The sequence below is a fragment of the Scyliorhinus canicula genome, chromosome 16, assembly GCF_902713615.1.
Source record: "Scyliorhinus canicula chromosome 16, sScyCan1.1, whole genome shotgun sequence".
Taxonomy (NCBI): domain Eukaryota; kingdom Metazoa; phylum Chordata; class Chondrichthyes; order Carcharhiniformes; family Scyliorhinidae; genus Scyliorhinus; species Scyliorhinus canicula.
The window spans coordinates 116,297,304-116,313,022 of NC_052161.1; the positions used below are offsets into that span (position 1 = coordinate 116,297,304).

Here is a 15,719-nt window from a genome sequence, read left to right on the forward strand (position 1 = left end):
TAACAGACAAAGTCACTTTAAATCACTTACAGGTGCCGCATAACTGAGTTCACAACTTTTCCATCTAATTTTCTCCCTTCCTATCCTGAATGTATCAACTGTTTAAAAAAAAAAAATTTAGAGTACCCAATTATTATTTTTTTCCAATTAAGGGGCAATTTAGCGTGGCCAATCTGCCTAACCTGCACATCTTTTAGGTTGTGGGGCTGAAACCCACGCAGACACGGGGAAAATGTGTAAACGCCACACGGTCAGTGACCCAGGGACGGGATTCGAACCCGGGTCCTCAACGCCGTAGTCCCAGTGCTATCCACTGTGCCACCGTGCTGCCCTGAATGTACCAACTCTTGCCCGGTTAAGCGTTTCATAGGTTCAAGGCAATTTCCAGTGATCTCCTGGTTTTCACCTTTACACGGAGACCTTAGGCATTGTTCCAGCAGAGTTTATGACTCTGGGGAGAATGAAAACGCAGCCCAAACCCATCCCTCACCCTACGTCCAGCAGCAAGGTCTCTGGCAAATTTATTTCATCCCTGCGCTAATTGTAGCCCCTAGTACCACCCCAACTGAAATCAGTGAACCCTGCACGGGTCAGGGGATCAAACCTGGGATCTTCCTGTCTCAGAACCAGAGCCCTCATTCACGGAGTAGGGTTGAGGCGATGCTCAACGTTTAAAAATTACCCTTAAGAAATAAATGGGAAGCTGCAGTCAGCCCCGCATTCTCCCCCCCCCCCCCCCCCCCCCCCCCCACCCCACAGAAACATGTGCCCAGTTTACTAACCACTGTGAGGGTTCCAGATGTTACTTCAAGGAGAAATGTCCCCTCAGCTCAATTATCAATATTATTAGCAAGCTTCCTAATGTGATAATGAGGCAATGGTAACTTCAATACATACACTTGCCACAATGTTTTCAGTGTGTATTCATACATACCACTACACCCTGGTTCGGGCTGTCTGGCTGCCTGCAACTGTTATCTTTTCTTCCCCAAGTTTCTAGAGTGTAAATCAGTAAATCAAAAATGAGAAAGGAGCTGAAGCTCAGAACCGTCCCCCCCCCCCCCCCGTCCCCACCCCGTCCCCCCCCGCCGCCGCCACCCCAAAGATGCAGCGGGCTCTTGAATGGTCCGAGTACAGGGTTCGAGTCCACTCTCCATTCAGCTGCTGTCTTTCTGGTGATTCAGGGTTTGTGTGTCAGATACTCTTGATCGCTGCTGTGTGCTCGGCTGGGGTTGTCTTACTGTCCCCTTGGACCTGACTTCAGAGGAATCCTGTAAAACACATCATATTAGAACAAAAGAACAAAAAAAAGTACAGCACAGGAACAGGCCCTTCGGCCCTCCAAGCCTGCGCCGACCATGCTGCCCTTCTAAACTAAAATCTTCTACACTTCCTGGGTCCGTATCCCTCTATTCCCATCCTATTCATATATTTGTCAAGATGCCCCTCAAACGTCACTATCGTCCCTGCTATTGTTTAAATTTAATGCATCAACCATGGTTCAGTTGGTAGCCATTCTTGCCTCTGAGCCACAAGGGTTCAAGTCCCACTCCATGGCAAGTTCTAATTCAAAGAAGAACAGGACGGAAGTTATCGTCCAGTGTCCTGGCCAATATTCATCCCTCGATCAACATCACACAAAGAGAGTATATTCACCCTCGATCAACATCACACAGAGTAACCGACCTTGCTCACATTGCTGTTGTGGGAGCTGAGCTTGCTGTGTGCAAATTGGCTGTTACATTTTCCACATCACAGCAGTGGCTACACTTCAAACACACTTCACGCGCTACAGGACATTCTGTGGCTATGAAACGCACGATGCAAGTGTAAGTATTTGTTTCTTAAAATTTGCTCCACCTCTATCCTCTACTGAAGGTGCTGCCATTTGTTCAGTGCTTCAGGCACCACCTGTCCACCATTAACTCACACTCACACCTGAGCTTGGACATTACTGCCCAGACGTTCTTTCAATTTAATTGTGTTCACAGATTGGGAAATATTAAAACATTAGAGTTACTTGTGCCTAAACCTGCAAAAAGCATTCAACATCAGAAAAGATGAGCACCAACCCAAATACATGTTCTTGTGTGTGTAAACATGAAAGGAAGTGTGCATATATACAGACGAATGTGGACATGGAGCTTATGTAGAGGCAGAGGTGAACATGGAGAGGGTGTATCACCACGTGGAGTAGAATCTGCAAACAGTGAATGCTCAGCTGGTAAGAGTGTTTGGAAAGAGTTGATATTCCATAGTACTCAAGTTGCAATTGGGGTTTAATTGTTTAATAAATGCACTTTTTGTTTAATACGCTTCACCAATGTATAAAGGGGATACAAGGTGCACCGTTTTGTTGTTGAAGTGACTATTCAACGCAATAAGGAAGTCGAAGAAGTCAAAAATTGCCCACTAGTTCTTATTATTGAGTTACCATTGGTGCTTAACAAAGAGCACTGAGGGGCAGCACGGTGGCGCAGTGGGTTACCCCTGCAGCCTCACGGCGCCGAGGTCCCAGGTTCGATCCCAGCTCTGGGTCACTGTCCGTGTGGAGTTTGCACATTCTCCCCGTGTTTGCGTGGGTTTCACCCCCACAACCCAAAGATGTGCAGGCTAGGTGGATTGGCCACGCTAAATTGCCCCTTAATTAGAAAAAAATTAATTGGCTATTCTAAATTTATAAAAAACAAAAAAAAACAAAGAGCACTGTTAATATAATTAATTTCTTCGGAAGACATGCATGAATGTTATTACACATTGAAACAAAAATACATCAACTTTTAAAGATTATTAAACCAAGTGATGGAAAAATGCAGAAAACAGATGAGGACCTAAGAAGAGCGAGGAGACCGGACTAAATGATCAGATGAATTTCTGGAAGTTATATACAGAATCAGCCTTTTGGCCACAGTGTTTCTGCCAATCAGCATCTGGAGGGGTTGTACCTTGCTATGTATGATCTGACCCAGTTACCTCTGTATTAGGAAAGGCAAGGAGATTGCTTACCCGTTGTCTACAGGCCTCCATCATTGTTCCTGCCTGAAGCAGACACAACATCTCACCAAAAAGCGATAAGATCACGTGGAGCACGTCAGCCCACCTCCCAACAGTCAGCGTCAAAATCAGCAGCCCACCCATCCTCACACCTACTGTCTGGTAGATACTCTGCTCCGTTGGATTCTGCTTCTGCTCCTCTGAAACATGACAGAAGAGGTCAGTTGCAATGGCACCGTCCAAATATTTAACATAACAATGTCCCACAGTGGTTCACACATCCAGGGATCTAGGCAGGGTGCAATTCACAAATCATTTATAGTAGTAAACGCAGGTTGACAAAGCCATTCAAAAGTGCTAACAAAACCCTGGAGGTCATTTCCAGAGGCAGAGCATCCAAAAACAGAGAGGTTATGTTGAATATAGGCAGAAATGTAATTGACCCACAATTAACTGTGAACAGTTCTGGTCTTCACATCACAAAAAAAAGATTTAGAAGCACTGGAGTAATTTTAAAACATTTATTCGTTCATAGGATGTGGGCGCCCTTGGCTGGGCCAGCATTTAGCCAGTGCAAAAGACAATTTACAACCAGAACTTGCATTTATATAGCACCTATAACTTAATAAAACATCCCAAAGCACTTCATAGGAGCATTACAGAATGAAATACGAGACCCAGCCATGTGAGGAGATATTAGGGCAGATGACCAAAAACTCGATTAAAAAGATACTTTTTGTTAAAAATTTATTTTTACAATTTTGCGTACCCAATTTATTTTTTCCAATTAAGGGGCCTTTTAACACAAGAACCTGCTCCCATGCCTGCTGCAATGTTCCAGTGAAGCTCAACACAAACTGGAGGAACAACATCTCATCTTCCGGTTAGGCACGCTTCCGGTCTCAACATCGAATTCAACAACTTCAGATGATTAGTTCTACCCCACCTCGACCCATTTGTTTTCATCCCATTTCATTTTAACTGTCTTTTACCATTTCTTTCTTTCTTGTCTTTCTTTATATAGATTTAACTTATCTACCTTTCCTTACCCTTTCTCCACTTTGCTTCCCCCTTCCCCTCCTCCCAACTACATCTGTCACAGTTTACCCTCTGATGTTCGTTTCTCTATTTGGCCTTTCACATCTTTTGTTCACTATGGAGCCTGCCATTAACACTCTTTCCCCATGGTTTCTGTGGCCATTAGCACCCCGTTTCCCTGGGTTTCTGTGGCTATGACTCATCTTTCATCCTCACTCCACAGAATAAATATTTCCCATTTTCTCTGTCTTATAGCTTTGACAAAGTGTCATCTGGACTGGAAACGTTAGCTCTTTGCTCTCCCTACAGATGCTGCCAGACCTGCTGAGATTTTCCAGCATTTTCTCGTTGGTTTCTCCTTGGGTCAAATGACCCGTTATGAAATTCTACGCAATAGGGATAGAGGAAAGAAACACCGAATCAGGAAGAGACTAAAACATGAAGGCTCGGTTGAAGAGTTTTAAGAAGTGGAGGGATGTGTATGTTTAGGACTCGGGCAGCTGAAGGCTCTGCCATCAGTATTGGGATGAAGGATGGAAGGGAGGGTACACAATGGAGCCGGGCAGGAGATATATCCTTGTGGGCTGTTTCGAGCCATCTCATCTTATAACAAATTCCAGGTTCTTATCATTTCTTTCCAGTGATGCAAAGACTATGTCCCCTTTGTGGATTATAATACATTCCGCACCTGCCTCCCCAGTTAATTACTACTTTTAAACTTCTGAAATGAAATGAAATGAAAATTGCTTATTGTCACGAGTAGGCTTCAAATGAAGTTACTGTGAAAAGCCCCTAGTCGCCACATTCCGGCGCCTGCTCAGGGAGGCTGTTACGGGAATCGAACCGTGCTGCTGGCTTGCTTTGGTCTGCTTTTAAAGCCAGCGATTAGCCCTGTGAGCTAAACAGCCCCTGCATTTCCATGTTTCCACAGATTACAGCTACAGCAGATTTCAGACAACCCTGTACACAGGAGGGCTTGGGGTGAACTGTAAAATAACCAGTTAACAAAATTAAAAACCGACAGGATTTCCCTGTCGCAGAAGGGAGGTCAAACGGTGAAACTTGCAGCGTTTTCACATTTTGTCCCAATTTCCTCTCTTCCTCTCCGGAGCGGGACACTAACTCCTTCCTGGAGTACAGGTTGCACAGCTGCTGGCTTCCATCCATTATTCCGTCTCTCCTGTATGTGCCTTCCAGGTCAATGAACCTTGGTCGGACATTATTCCATGGGAGTTTCACAGATCCTACCACACCCTTCATCTGCCCCGTGCAATTTCTGAAAAGAATCACTGGATAGTGATCAGGCTGTGTTTCTTTATCCCTTTAATGCTGAGATACCAAGGTCCCTGGTTTAGGTCAGTTAATTCAGCACAGTCCATGTATAGAAAGTGGAACATTGCTGCTCTGTATGGCACAGTGTCATACTGGGTAGTGCATTCAGTCACTGCGTGTAGCCACGGGTGACCTATACTTTGCCCTTTCACTCCACCGCTATCAGATCTAGTAGACTACGCTGTCCTGCACACTATCCTGTTAATTCTCACCTTGCATGTAAATCACCAGCAGGGTGTAGCAGATAGTCAGGGGTGTCCAGAATCTTATTGCCTCTGAGGTGGTGAGGAAGTCTCTGTTGATGACAAAGAAGGCTGCCACATCAGCCACCATGAACACCACCTTCAAGGCGTTGCACAGCAGCTTAGGGATCTGATGCCAGGTGGTCAGGAGGAGGATGCACACCCCGCAGTACCGCTCCTTACTGTGTAGCTCATACATGGTGTTGACGTGCTTCACCAGCCTCCACACGTACCACATGATGAGGCCAGCGAGGCCGGTGCTTAGCATCAAGCTTAACGTCGAGTGAGGTGCCCCCTCATTCAGGTAGCTCAGGCTTGCCGTCACACCACATCCCACAGAATACTGGCACAGGAGGAAGATCTGCTTTCTGGACGCTCCCTGGAAAACCAGTTAGAAAGTTTAATCTTGCACTCATCACATCTGCCAATCAGGTGTTCAAACAACAAATCAACTTTACAATCCTAAAACCATTACCTGTCACTTGGTACCCCCAGTAACTGTCGTTCGCTGTGTGCCCATTTACCAATCATGCTTTAGTAGCTGCTTAGTTGCCTGCAATTATCTGCCTGTAATGCTACAGCTTTACGGTTTTGACATTGATTATTATTTATGGCTGTGAAGGCTCCTCTCAGTTGCCTCCTTTCAAGGACTTAAAAGCCCATCTTCCTCTCAACTCTTTCCTCACAACTCAGCTCTGAAATTGTACTCCCACAACTTTCATACCTTGACTCTGACACAGGGAAGCGGTGGTGTAGTGTTATTGTCACTGGTGTTGCCACTGGAGACAATGTTCTGGGGACCCAGGTTCAATACCCGCCACTGCAGATGGTGAAATTTGAATGTAATAAAATCTGGAATTTTATTTCTGGAAGTCCAACGATGACCACAAAACCATTGTCGTAAAAACCCATCTGGTTCACTAATGTCCTTTTGGGGACGGAAATCTGCCTTCCTTATCTGGTCTGGCCTACATGTGACTCCAGACCCACAGCAAGGTGGTTGCCTCTTAACTGACCCCTCAAGGGCAATTAGGGATGGGCAATAAATGCTGGCACAGCCTGTGACGCCCTCATCCCATGAACGAATTTTTAAAAAACATTTCCCAAATGACTGTTCATCACTGGACAGCAGGGGCTACAGTTGGTCCAAGTGCATCTGGGATAGAGTCCCAAGACTAGAAAGAGTCAGGTGAATCATAGAATCGACAGTGCAGAAGGAGGCCATTCGGCTCATCGAGTCTGCACCGGCTCTTGGAAAGAGCACCCTACCCAAGCCCAAATCCCCACCCTATCCCCTAACCCAGTAACCCCACCCAACACTAAGGGCAATTTTGGACACTAAGGGCAATTTAGCATGGCCAATCCACCTAACCTGCACATCTTTGGACTGTGGGAGGAAACCGGAGGAAACCCACGCACACACGGGGAGAGCGTGCAGACTCCGCACAGTGACCCAAGCCGGGAATCGAACCTGGGACCCTGGAGCTGTGAAGAAATTGTGCTAACTACTGTGCTACCATGCAGCCCGGTAGCATAGTGGTTAACACAATTGCTTCACAGCTCCTGGGGCAGGTGAGGCAGAACAACAACCAGCTTGCTCCTAATCCAGAATTCACCTCATGTTCTTATCTCCCGTTCCACTAAAGAAATCTCCTGCATTTATGGCAGTATCAAAGTGTCTGATTTCCTAACGTGACCTTCAAACCCTGTAATCTGGCCGGGCAGAGTTCCTTCTGGATGTTACGTACTGACTCTGTGCTTCACCTTGTCAAAAGTAATAAAGAAACTTACATGGTCATTGGAAAGCAACATGGAAATGATTCTTAGGGAGAATTCTAGTACCACTAGAGAGGACACTCTGGATCCCACGGTGGCGAATAGGATGATCAGGATGCATAAATGCAGGGAATCCAGAATTTGACGCTGTGAATGCAATTTGGGAGCTTTGACCCCTTCCTGGGCAGGTTCTCTGAAACAATAAAATGGCAGACTTGCCTCACGATTGATTTAAGACGTTTGTTTTTCTCCCACTTTCCCAGTGTCCTCAGAGTACAGCATCCCGAAGAGATCCTGGTTTGTGTTAAAACCTGGTACCAGTTACTGTTTATCAGAGAATACTTACAATCATAGAATCCCTACAGTGCAGGAGGCCATTCGGCCCATCGAGTCCGCACCCGACCTCTGAAAGATTAGCCTACCCAGGCCCACTCCCCCTCTCCGTCCCTGTAACCCGAACTAACCTGCACATCCCCGGTCACTAAGGGACAATTTTTGCATGGTCAATCCATCTAACTTGCACATAGAACATAGAACATAGAGAAATACAGCACAGAACAGGCCCTTCGGCCCACAATGTTGTGCCAAACTTTTGTCCTAGGTTAATCATAGATCATAGAATTTTGGACTCTAAGGGCAATTTATCATGGCCAATCCACCCAACCTGCACATCTTTGGACTGTGGGAGGAAACCCACGCACACACGGGGAGGATGTGCAGACTCCACACAGACAGTGACCCAAGCCGAAATCGAACCTGGGACCCTGGAGCTGTGAAGCAATTGTGCTATCCACAATTCTACCGTGCTGCCCTTAAGAACAAATTAACCTACACTCCATTATTCTACCATAATCCATGTACCTATCCAATAGCCGCTTGAAGGTCCCTAACGTTTCCGACTCAACTACTTCCACAGGCAGTGCATTCCATGCCCCCACTACTCTCTGGGTAAAGAACCTACCTCTGAATCCCCCCTATATCTTCCGCCATTTACCTTAAATTTATGTCCCCTTGTAATGGTTTGTTCCACCCGGGGAAAAAGTCTCTGTCTACTCTATCTATTCCCCATTTCATCTTATAAACCTCTATCAAGTCGCCCCTCATCCTTCTCCGTTCTAATGAGAAAAGGCCTAGCTCCCTCAACCTTGCCTCGTAAGACCTACTCTCCATTCCAGGCAACATCCTGGTAAATCTCCTTTGCACCTTTTCCAAAGCTTCCACATCCTTCCTAAAATGGGGCGGGGGCAGTGAACTACAAACTAGATGTGACGGGCTGACATTTGTTTTGCTTCCAAAAATGAAGTTACTGTCTTAGCCATAAGTCTTAGCCAGAGTGTCTTATCACTCTGGGTGCGTTTAATAATTGGGTACTCTAAATATATATAAAAAAAGGATACCACTCTGTTTAAAGTTAACAATTGCATTACATGCGACTGATTATCAAATATTTACTTATTTATTTTTGTGTTTTTATAAATTTAGAGTATCCAATTATTTCTTTCCAATTAAGGGGCAATTTAGCGTGGCCAATCCACCTACCCTGCATATCCTTGGGTTGTGGGGGTGAAACCCATGCAAACACGGGGAGAATGTGCAAACTCCACACGGACAGTGAGCCAGAGCCGGGATCGAATCTGGGTCCTCAGCGCCGTAGGCAGCAGTGCTTACTATTGCGCCACAGTGATGCCCTTCCTTTATTTAAAATTTAGAGTACCCAATTAATTTTCTCCAAGGGGCAATTTAGCGGGCAATCCACCTAGCCTGCACATCTTTGGATTGTGGGGGCGAAACCCATGCAAACACGGGGAGAATGTGCAAACTCCATACGGACAGTGACCCAGAGTCGGGGTCGAACCTGGGACCTCGGCGCCGTGAGGCAGCAGGGCTAACCCGCTGCACCACCGTGCTGCCCTGTGACGCCCTTCCAAATGTTTATTTAACAACAACCTACAAATGGGCAGCATGGTGGCGCACCGGTTAGCACTGCTGCCTCATGGTGGCGAGGACCTGGGTTTGATCCCGGCCCTGATCAGAGACTGTTACATTGAGGAGTGTGGAGTATTTCTGAGTGTCACATTGAGGAGCGTGAGATATTTCAGAGACTGTTACATTGAGGAGTGTGGGGTATTTCAGAGACTGTTACATTGAGGAGTGTGGGGCATTCCAAAGACTGTTACATAGAGGATTGTGGGGAATTTCAGAGACTGTTACAATGAGGAGTATGGTTTATTTCAGACTGTTACATTGAGGAGTGTGGGATATTTCAGACTGTTACATTGAGGAGCGTAGGATATTTCAGTGTCACATTGAGGAGTGTGGCTTATTTCAGACTGTTACATTGAGGAGTGTGGCTTATTTCAGAGTGTCACATTGCGGATTGCAGGGCATTTCAGAGACTTACATTGAGGAGTGTGGAGTATTTCAGAGACTGTCACATTGAGGAGTGTGGAGTATTTCAGAGACTGTTACATTGAGGAGGGTGGAGTATTTCAGAGACTGTTACACTGAGGAGTGTGGAGTATTTCAGACACTGTTACACTGAGGAGTGTGGGTTATTTCAGTGTCGCATTGAGGAGCGTGGGATATTTCAGTGTCGCATTGAGTAGTGTGGGATATTTCAGTGTCACATTGAGTGTGGGATATTTCAGTGTCACATTGAGGAGTGTGGGTTATTTCATAGTGTTACATTGAGGAGTATGGGTTATTTCAGAGTGTCACATTGAGGAGTGTGGGATATTTCAGTGTCGCATTGAGTAGTGTGGGATATTTCAGTGTCACATTGAGTGTGGGATATTTCAGTGTCACATTGAGGAGTGTGGGTTATTTCATAGTGTCACATTGAGGAGTGTGGGTTATTTCAGTGTCACATTGAGGAGTGTGGGATATTTCAGAGACAGTTACATTGAGGAGTGTGGGATATTTCAGAGACAGTTATATTGAGGAGTGTGGGGTATTTCAGAGACTGTTACATTGAGGAGTGAGGATATTTCAGAGACTGTTACATTGAGGAGTGTGGAGTATTTCAGAGATAGTTACATTGAGGAGTGTGGAGTATTTCAGAGACTTACATTGAGGAGTGTGGAGTATTTCAGAGACAGTTACAATGAGGAGTGTGGGGTATATCAGGCTACAATGATCAGTGTGGTGTATCCACATTCCTGATTGTAACACTCTGATATACCGCAACACTTGTCACAGTGCATTATGTCAAGATTACAGTTTAGGCAAAAGAGGCGGCACGGTAGCACAGTGGTTAGCATTGTTGTTTCACAACGCCAAGGACCCGAGTTTGATTCCCAGCTTGGGTGACTGTGCGGAGTCTGCACGTTCTACCCGTGTCTGCGTGTGTTTCCTCCGGATGCTCCGGTTTCCTCCCACAGTGCAAAGATGTGTAGGTTAGGCGGATCGGTCACGCTAAATTGCCCCATAGTGTCCAAAAGCTAGGTGAGGTTGCTAGGTTATGGGGATAGGGTGGAGGTGTGGGCTTAGGTAGGGTGCTCTTTCCAAAGGGCCGGTGTAAACTCTATGGGCCAAATGGCCTCCTTCCGTACTGTAAATTCTACAGGCGGTACTACCCATGTAAACCTAGTGGCAACTACTGGCATGGGGATCAATTGTGCTTCAGGGTAATTCACTCAGCTAGCCCATACAAAGCTGGATTTGTAGTTAAACTTGCTGCAGGAAGTCAGGGCTGGTATTTAACAGTCTAAGCAGCTCTTGGACTATGTGATTATGGTTAAGGCAATGCCAATCAGCCTCCCCATTCATCCAGGAGGGGAGCTAGTCTCACTTCAGTATCCCACATCACAATCGTCTGTGCCCCTCTGTAAAAACAGCACAAAATAAATTCGGGTTGGCATTTTAAAAAAAAGTCCTTAGGGGGAAGCCACCACCCTCAGAAAGTCCCCCCTTCCCTTCCCATAAATAAACTTACATCAAACTCTGGATGTGGAGGTGGATCCGCAGCAAATGGTTGAGGACAGAGACAGCACACGCCGCGATCACGCCTATGAAGAGAGAGTGGGGCGATATTGAAAACTTGCCCAATTGACACACCGGACTCCCCGCCCCGCACTCCGGCCTCCGACTCACCCTGCAGCAGGCTGTCTATGGGCTTCGAAGTCAGGGAAATCCACCCAAAGCTGGGGGTGCACCATCGGAGAAGGCCCCACATTCCCAGGCCCGGACCAGCTCTGTCGATCCCGGCCCCGGGGTTAAAGTCCAGCCGGAATCAAGACTCGCCCCCAGCGGTTCATCCAACACCGCCTGGCGATGGCGACAGAGGTGATGCCGAGACAAGAGAGAGTCTCAGCCCCTCAAACATTCAAATATCCCCCCCCAAAACCCCAAATATCCTGTCATAGCCTGCAGACCTGAAAATAATCCTCCCAAATCTCAAATACCTGTTAAAAAAAAACACACAGTATTTCACCCAAACATGAAAATATATCCAAACATTGTAAATTATCCCTGAATCCTGCACGCAAAGACATCCTAGCCTTATTAAAATCCCCAACTCTCACTAGTATCTTCCAATTCATTAATACTCCAAAGCTCTCCCAATAAAAGTGGGAGGAGGTTCATTTTGGGAGGACCCAACAAGGCAAAGGATACAATTAATGGTAGGACCCGAGGAAGTACAGAGGGCTAGTTTAGACGGGCAGCATGGTCATGCTGGGCTTGGGGGCCGAAGGGCCTATTCCTGTGCTGTTCTTTTCTTTGTTCTTTTGACCATGGGGTGTGTGTCCTTGGGCCCGGAAGGCAGCAGGACAGATAGATAAGGTGGTTAAGAAAGCATATTCGATACTTGCATTTATTAGCTGAGGCACAGAATATAAAAGCAGGGAGGTTATGATGGGGCTGTATAAAAAGCTCCTAAGGCCACAGCAAGAGTTCTGTGTGCAGTTCTGATCGCCACATTATAGGAAGGATGTGATTGCACTAGAAGGGCAGCACGGTAGCACAAGTGGATAGCACTGTGGCTTCACAGCGCCAGGGTCCCAGGTTCGCTTCCCCGCTGGGTCACTGTCTGTGCGGAGTCTGCACGTCCTCCCCGTGTCTGTGTGGATTCCTTTGGGTGCTCCGGTTTCCTCCCACAGTCCAAAGACGTGCAGGTTAGGTGGATGGGCCATGATAAATTGCCCTTAGTGACCAAAAAGGTTAGGAGGGGTTATTGGGTTACAGGGATAGGGTGGAAGTGAGGGCATAAGTGCGTTGGTGCAGACTTGATGGGCCGAATGGCCTCCTTCTGCACTGTATGTTCTAAGGCAGAAATGATGCAGAGACAATCTATGACATTGTCGCCGTTGCCTCGCTGATAGCCCAGAGACGAATATTGATTGGTTGGAGGTTGCTCACTCCGTCCAATGCCTGTGCTTAGCTGGGTGACTTTTTTTTTAAATTTAGATTACCCAATTATTTTTTCCAATTAAGGGGCAATTTAGTGTGGCCAATCCACCTACTCTGCACATTTTTGGGTTGTGGGGGCGAAACCCACGCAGACACGGGGAGAATGTGCAAACTCCACACGGACAGTGACCCAGAGCCGGGATCGAACCTGGGACCTCAGCGCCGTGAGGTGGTTGTGCTAACCACTAGGCCACCATGCTGCCCTGTTAGCTGGGTGACTTAATGTCATTCCTACACTTGGAGAAAGCCAAATTCACCATCAGGGGGTCAGTGGAGAAGATCTACCGAAGATGGTCACCATTTATTTCCTTTTTTAAGGATTTAATCAACGTTAGTTGTTAGGCGGTTTAGGTTAGTCTTAGTATTTAAGTTAATTATGTGTTGTGTGTTTTTTTTTTAGCTTCTATATTTGCTTGTGATTTTTTTGCATTCTGTTGTTCTGATTTGTGTTGATTATTATGAAAAAAATTCTAATAAACATACTCTTTAATAAAAAGAAAGGAGGGGCAGCACGATGGCACAGTGGGTTAGCACTGCTGCCTCACAACGCCGAGGTCCCAGGTTCGATCCCGGCTCTGGGTCACTGTCCGTGTGGAGTTTGCACATTCTCCCCGTGTTTGCATGGGTTTCGCCCCCACAGCCCAAAGATGTGCAGGGTAGGTGAATTGGCCACGCTAAATTGCCCCTTAATTGGAAAAAAGGAACTGGGTATTCTAAATTTTAAAAAAGAGAGACAATTCACCAGGTTGTTGCCTGGGCGGGAGAGTTTCAGCTTGGAGGGAGGCTGATTCGGCTGGGTTTATTTTCCTTAGAGCAGACAAGGCTGAGAGGGGATCTGATTGAATTGTACAACATTTTGATAGATAAACATGGTAGATAGGAAGAAACATTTCCCCTTAGTTGAGGTGTCAACAAACAGGGGGCATAGATTTCAGATAACAGAGAGGGAATTTGAGGAAACACTTTTTCATCCCTAGGGTGTTGGGAATCTGGAATTCACTGGCGGTAGAGGCAGGAACTCTCACGACATTTAAGAAGCATTTAGATGAGCACTTGAAGTACCATGGCAGATGAGGCTACGAATGAAGTGCTGGATAATGGGTGCTTGATGACCGGCACAGACACAATGGGCCGTAAAACTCAATGATATTTAACTCCTTAACTACTACGGATTTGTGGATTGGGTACAAGCAAATGGTCAGACACCCTGTCAACAATTTAAGGTCCCACATCATCACTTGGACAAGGTACAGTGGGAGTACTCAGCACAAATGGGGCTATACCCTAGTAATTACTTCAGGTTAGAAGCGAAGATACCTCGCCTGCTGTAAACTCATATGGGTAGAGATTATACCTGGCAATATGTGAGGGAAGAGCCCAAACAGAGAGGCGTGAGACTATTTGAATTTGGGCCTCAGGATTTATCTTCAAGGTGAGCTATTGAAGCTGACTGACTGTGCCTCATGAAAAAGCGTGCTTATAGATAGAGAGCTATCAAAGTACCAAGGTGTCACTAACAGGGTGCCACAGGGATCAGGCGATGGAGCCATCCTGAAAGATCAATGGGCGGGGTTCTCCATCGGCTGACGGCGGAATCATGAAATGCAATTGGGCGGAGCATCGGTTTTGACGCCAAAGTCGCGGCCGGCGGAGGTTTCACGACAAATCGCAATTCTCCTCTGCCACAACAGTAGCATCAATGCCTTCCAGAACCCACGTACAGTAAACGCTATTGGCACATCATTAATGGCCCTGACCTGGTATTCGCCGGGGCCTGCGCAATTCTCCGCCTCCACTGGGGCAAATTCCCGACGGCGCGGTTCACTTGTACTTTTAAAAATCGTGAAACTGCCGTTGTGGCTGCTGAGGGGGAGGGGGTATAGAAAGTGTCGGACATGCTATAGTTTGCTCACAGTTGTGCCGCTGGCCGACGGGATTCTGCCAGGGCCAGTGGGAGTACTGGGGGGGGTGGCCAGGAGGTGGGCCGTGGGGTCAGGGTGGACGGGCACGGTACCACATTGCCGTGGCCGGCAAGGCAGCTGTGCACGCCGCTGACTACCACTGTGAACTTAAGGTCACAGGTTGTATGGGTGTCCACCCTGGCCACCCACCTAGACGCCCTCTGGCACCAGCTGACCCATCAGTGGTATGGGCGCGCTCCAGCACAACCAGTGCCACCTTGTTGGCTGTGATGAGTGTTTGTGGGGATTGCAATGTGTATATGCAGCTGCAGCTTGTCAGCCTCCCAGGTGTCAATCACTGACCCGGCAAATCCCGTACCGTTTCCCATTGGAATAGGTTGTGTTCCAGGGGCAGCACGGTGGCACAGTGGTTAACACTGCTGCCTCATGGGGCCGAGGTTCCAGGATCAATCCCGGCCCTGGGTCACTGTCTGTGTGGAGTTTCGCCCCCACAACCCAAAGATGTGCAGGTTAGGTGGATTGGCCATGCTAAATTGCCCCTTATTTGGAAAAAATGAACTGGATACTCTAAATTAATTTTTTAAAATCTTGGGCGCAATTCTCCCATCGGGAGACAAACAGCCGACGCTGGAGTGAAACCCGGAGTGTTTCACTCTGGTGTCGGAGGCTGCTCCTTGCCCCCTATTCTCTCTCCCCCCCCCCCCCCCCCCCCACCGGGGGGGCTAGGAGTGGCAGAGCGTGAATCACGAACGCCTGGCCTTGACGCTTGCGTCAAAGCAGCGCACCGAGAATGACTCAGCTGGCGGCGCCGAAGTGACGTCAGCCGCACATGCGCAGGTTGGCCGGCGCCAACCCGCGCATGCGCGGTTGCCGTCTGCCCCTCCGCTGCCCCGCAAGACATGGCGGCTTGATCTTGCGGGGCGGTGGAGGGAAAAGAGTGCGTCTTTTAGAGACACCGGCCCGACAATCACCGCGGGCCAGACATCTGCTGAGCACGCCCGTGGTG

The 15,719-nt window shown here is 47.4% G+C and overlaps 1 protein-coding gene across 4 annotated transcripts; it reads right to left on the reverse strand.

The window, feature by feature from the left end:
- Window positions 1-1,086: 1,086 nt before the first annotated feature.
- Window positions 1,087-11,938, reverse strand: tmem82 (transmembrane protein 82). Of its 4 annotated transcripts, XM_038821648.1 has the most exons (6): window positions 11,475-11,938; window positions 11,317-11,389; window positions 7,398-7,575; window positions 5,577-5,985; window positions 3,007-3,194; window positions 1,087-1,271 (listed from the first exon to the last, which is right to left on the reverse strand). In XM_038821648.1, the coding sequence occupies exons 1-6, from the start codon at window positions 11,554-11,556 to the stop codon at window positions 1,158-1,160; spliced, it is 1,044 nt and encodes a 347-aa protein (XP_038677576.1). In that variant the 5' UTR covers window positions 11,557-11,938; the 3' UTR covers window positions 1,087-1,157. The 4 variants fall into 4 exon arrangements, with proteins under 4 accessions (XP_038677576.1, XP_038677577.1, XP_038677579.1 ...); XM_038821649.1 differs by lacking the exon at window positions 11,317-11,389; XM_038821651.1 differs by lacking the exon at window positions 7,398-7,575.
- Window positions 11,939-15,719: the final 3,781 nt, after the last annotated feature.

What these genes read in the sequence shown, in the direction of transcription:
- tmem82 (XM_038821648.1), bottom strand. Translation starts at nt 11,556, where the DNA reads ATGTGGGGCCTTCTCCGATGGTGCACCCCCAGCTTTGGGTGGATTTCC. An exon ending in CTCCACATCCAGAGTTTGAT is followed by an intron (nt 7,576 to 11,316) that starts GTAAGTTTATTT and finishes TTATTGTTTCAG; the next exon opens with AGAACCTGCCCAGGAAGGGG. An exon ending in TGGAGGCCTGTAGACAACGG is followed by an intron (nt 1,272 to 3,006) that starts GTAAGCAATCTC and finishes TGTGTTTTACAG; the next exon opens with GATTCCTCTGAAGTCAGGTC.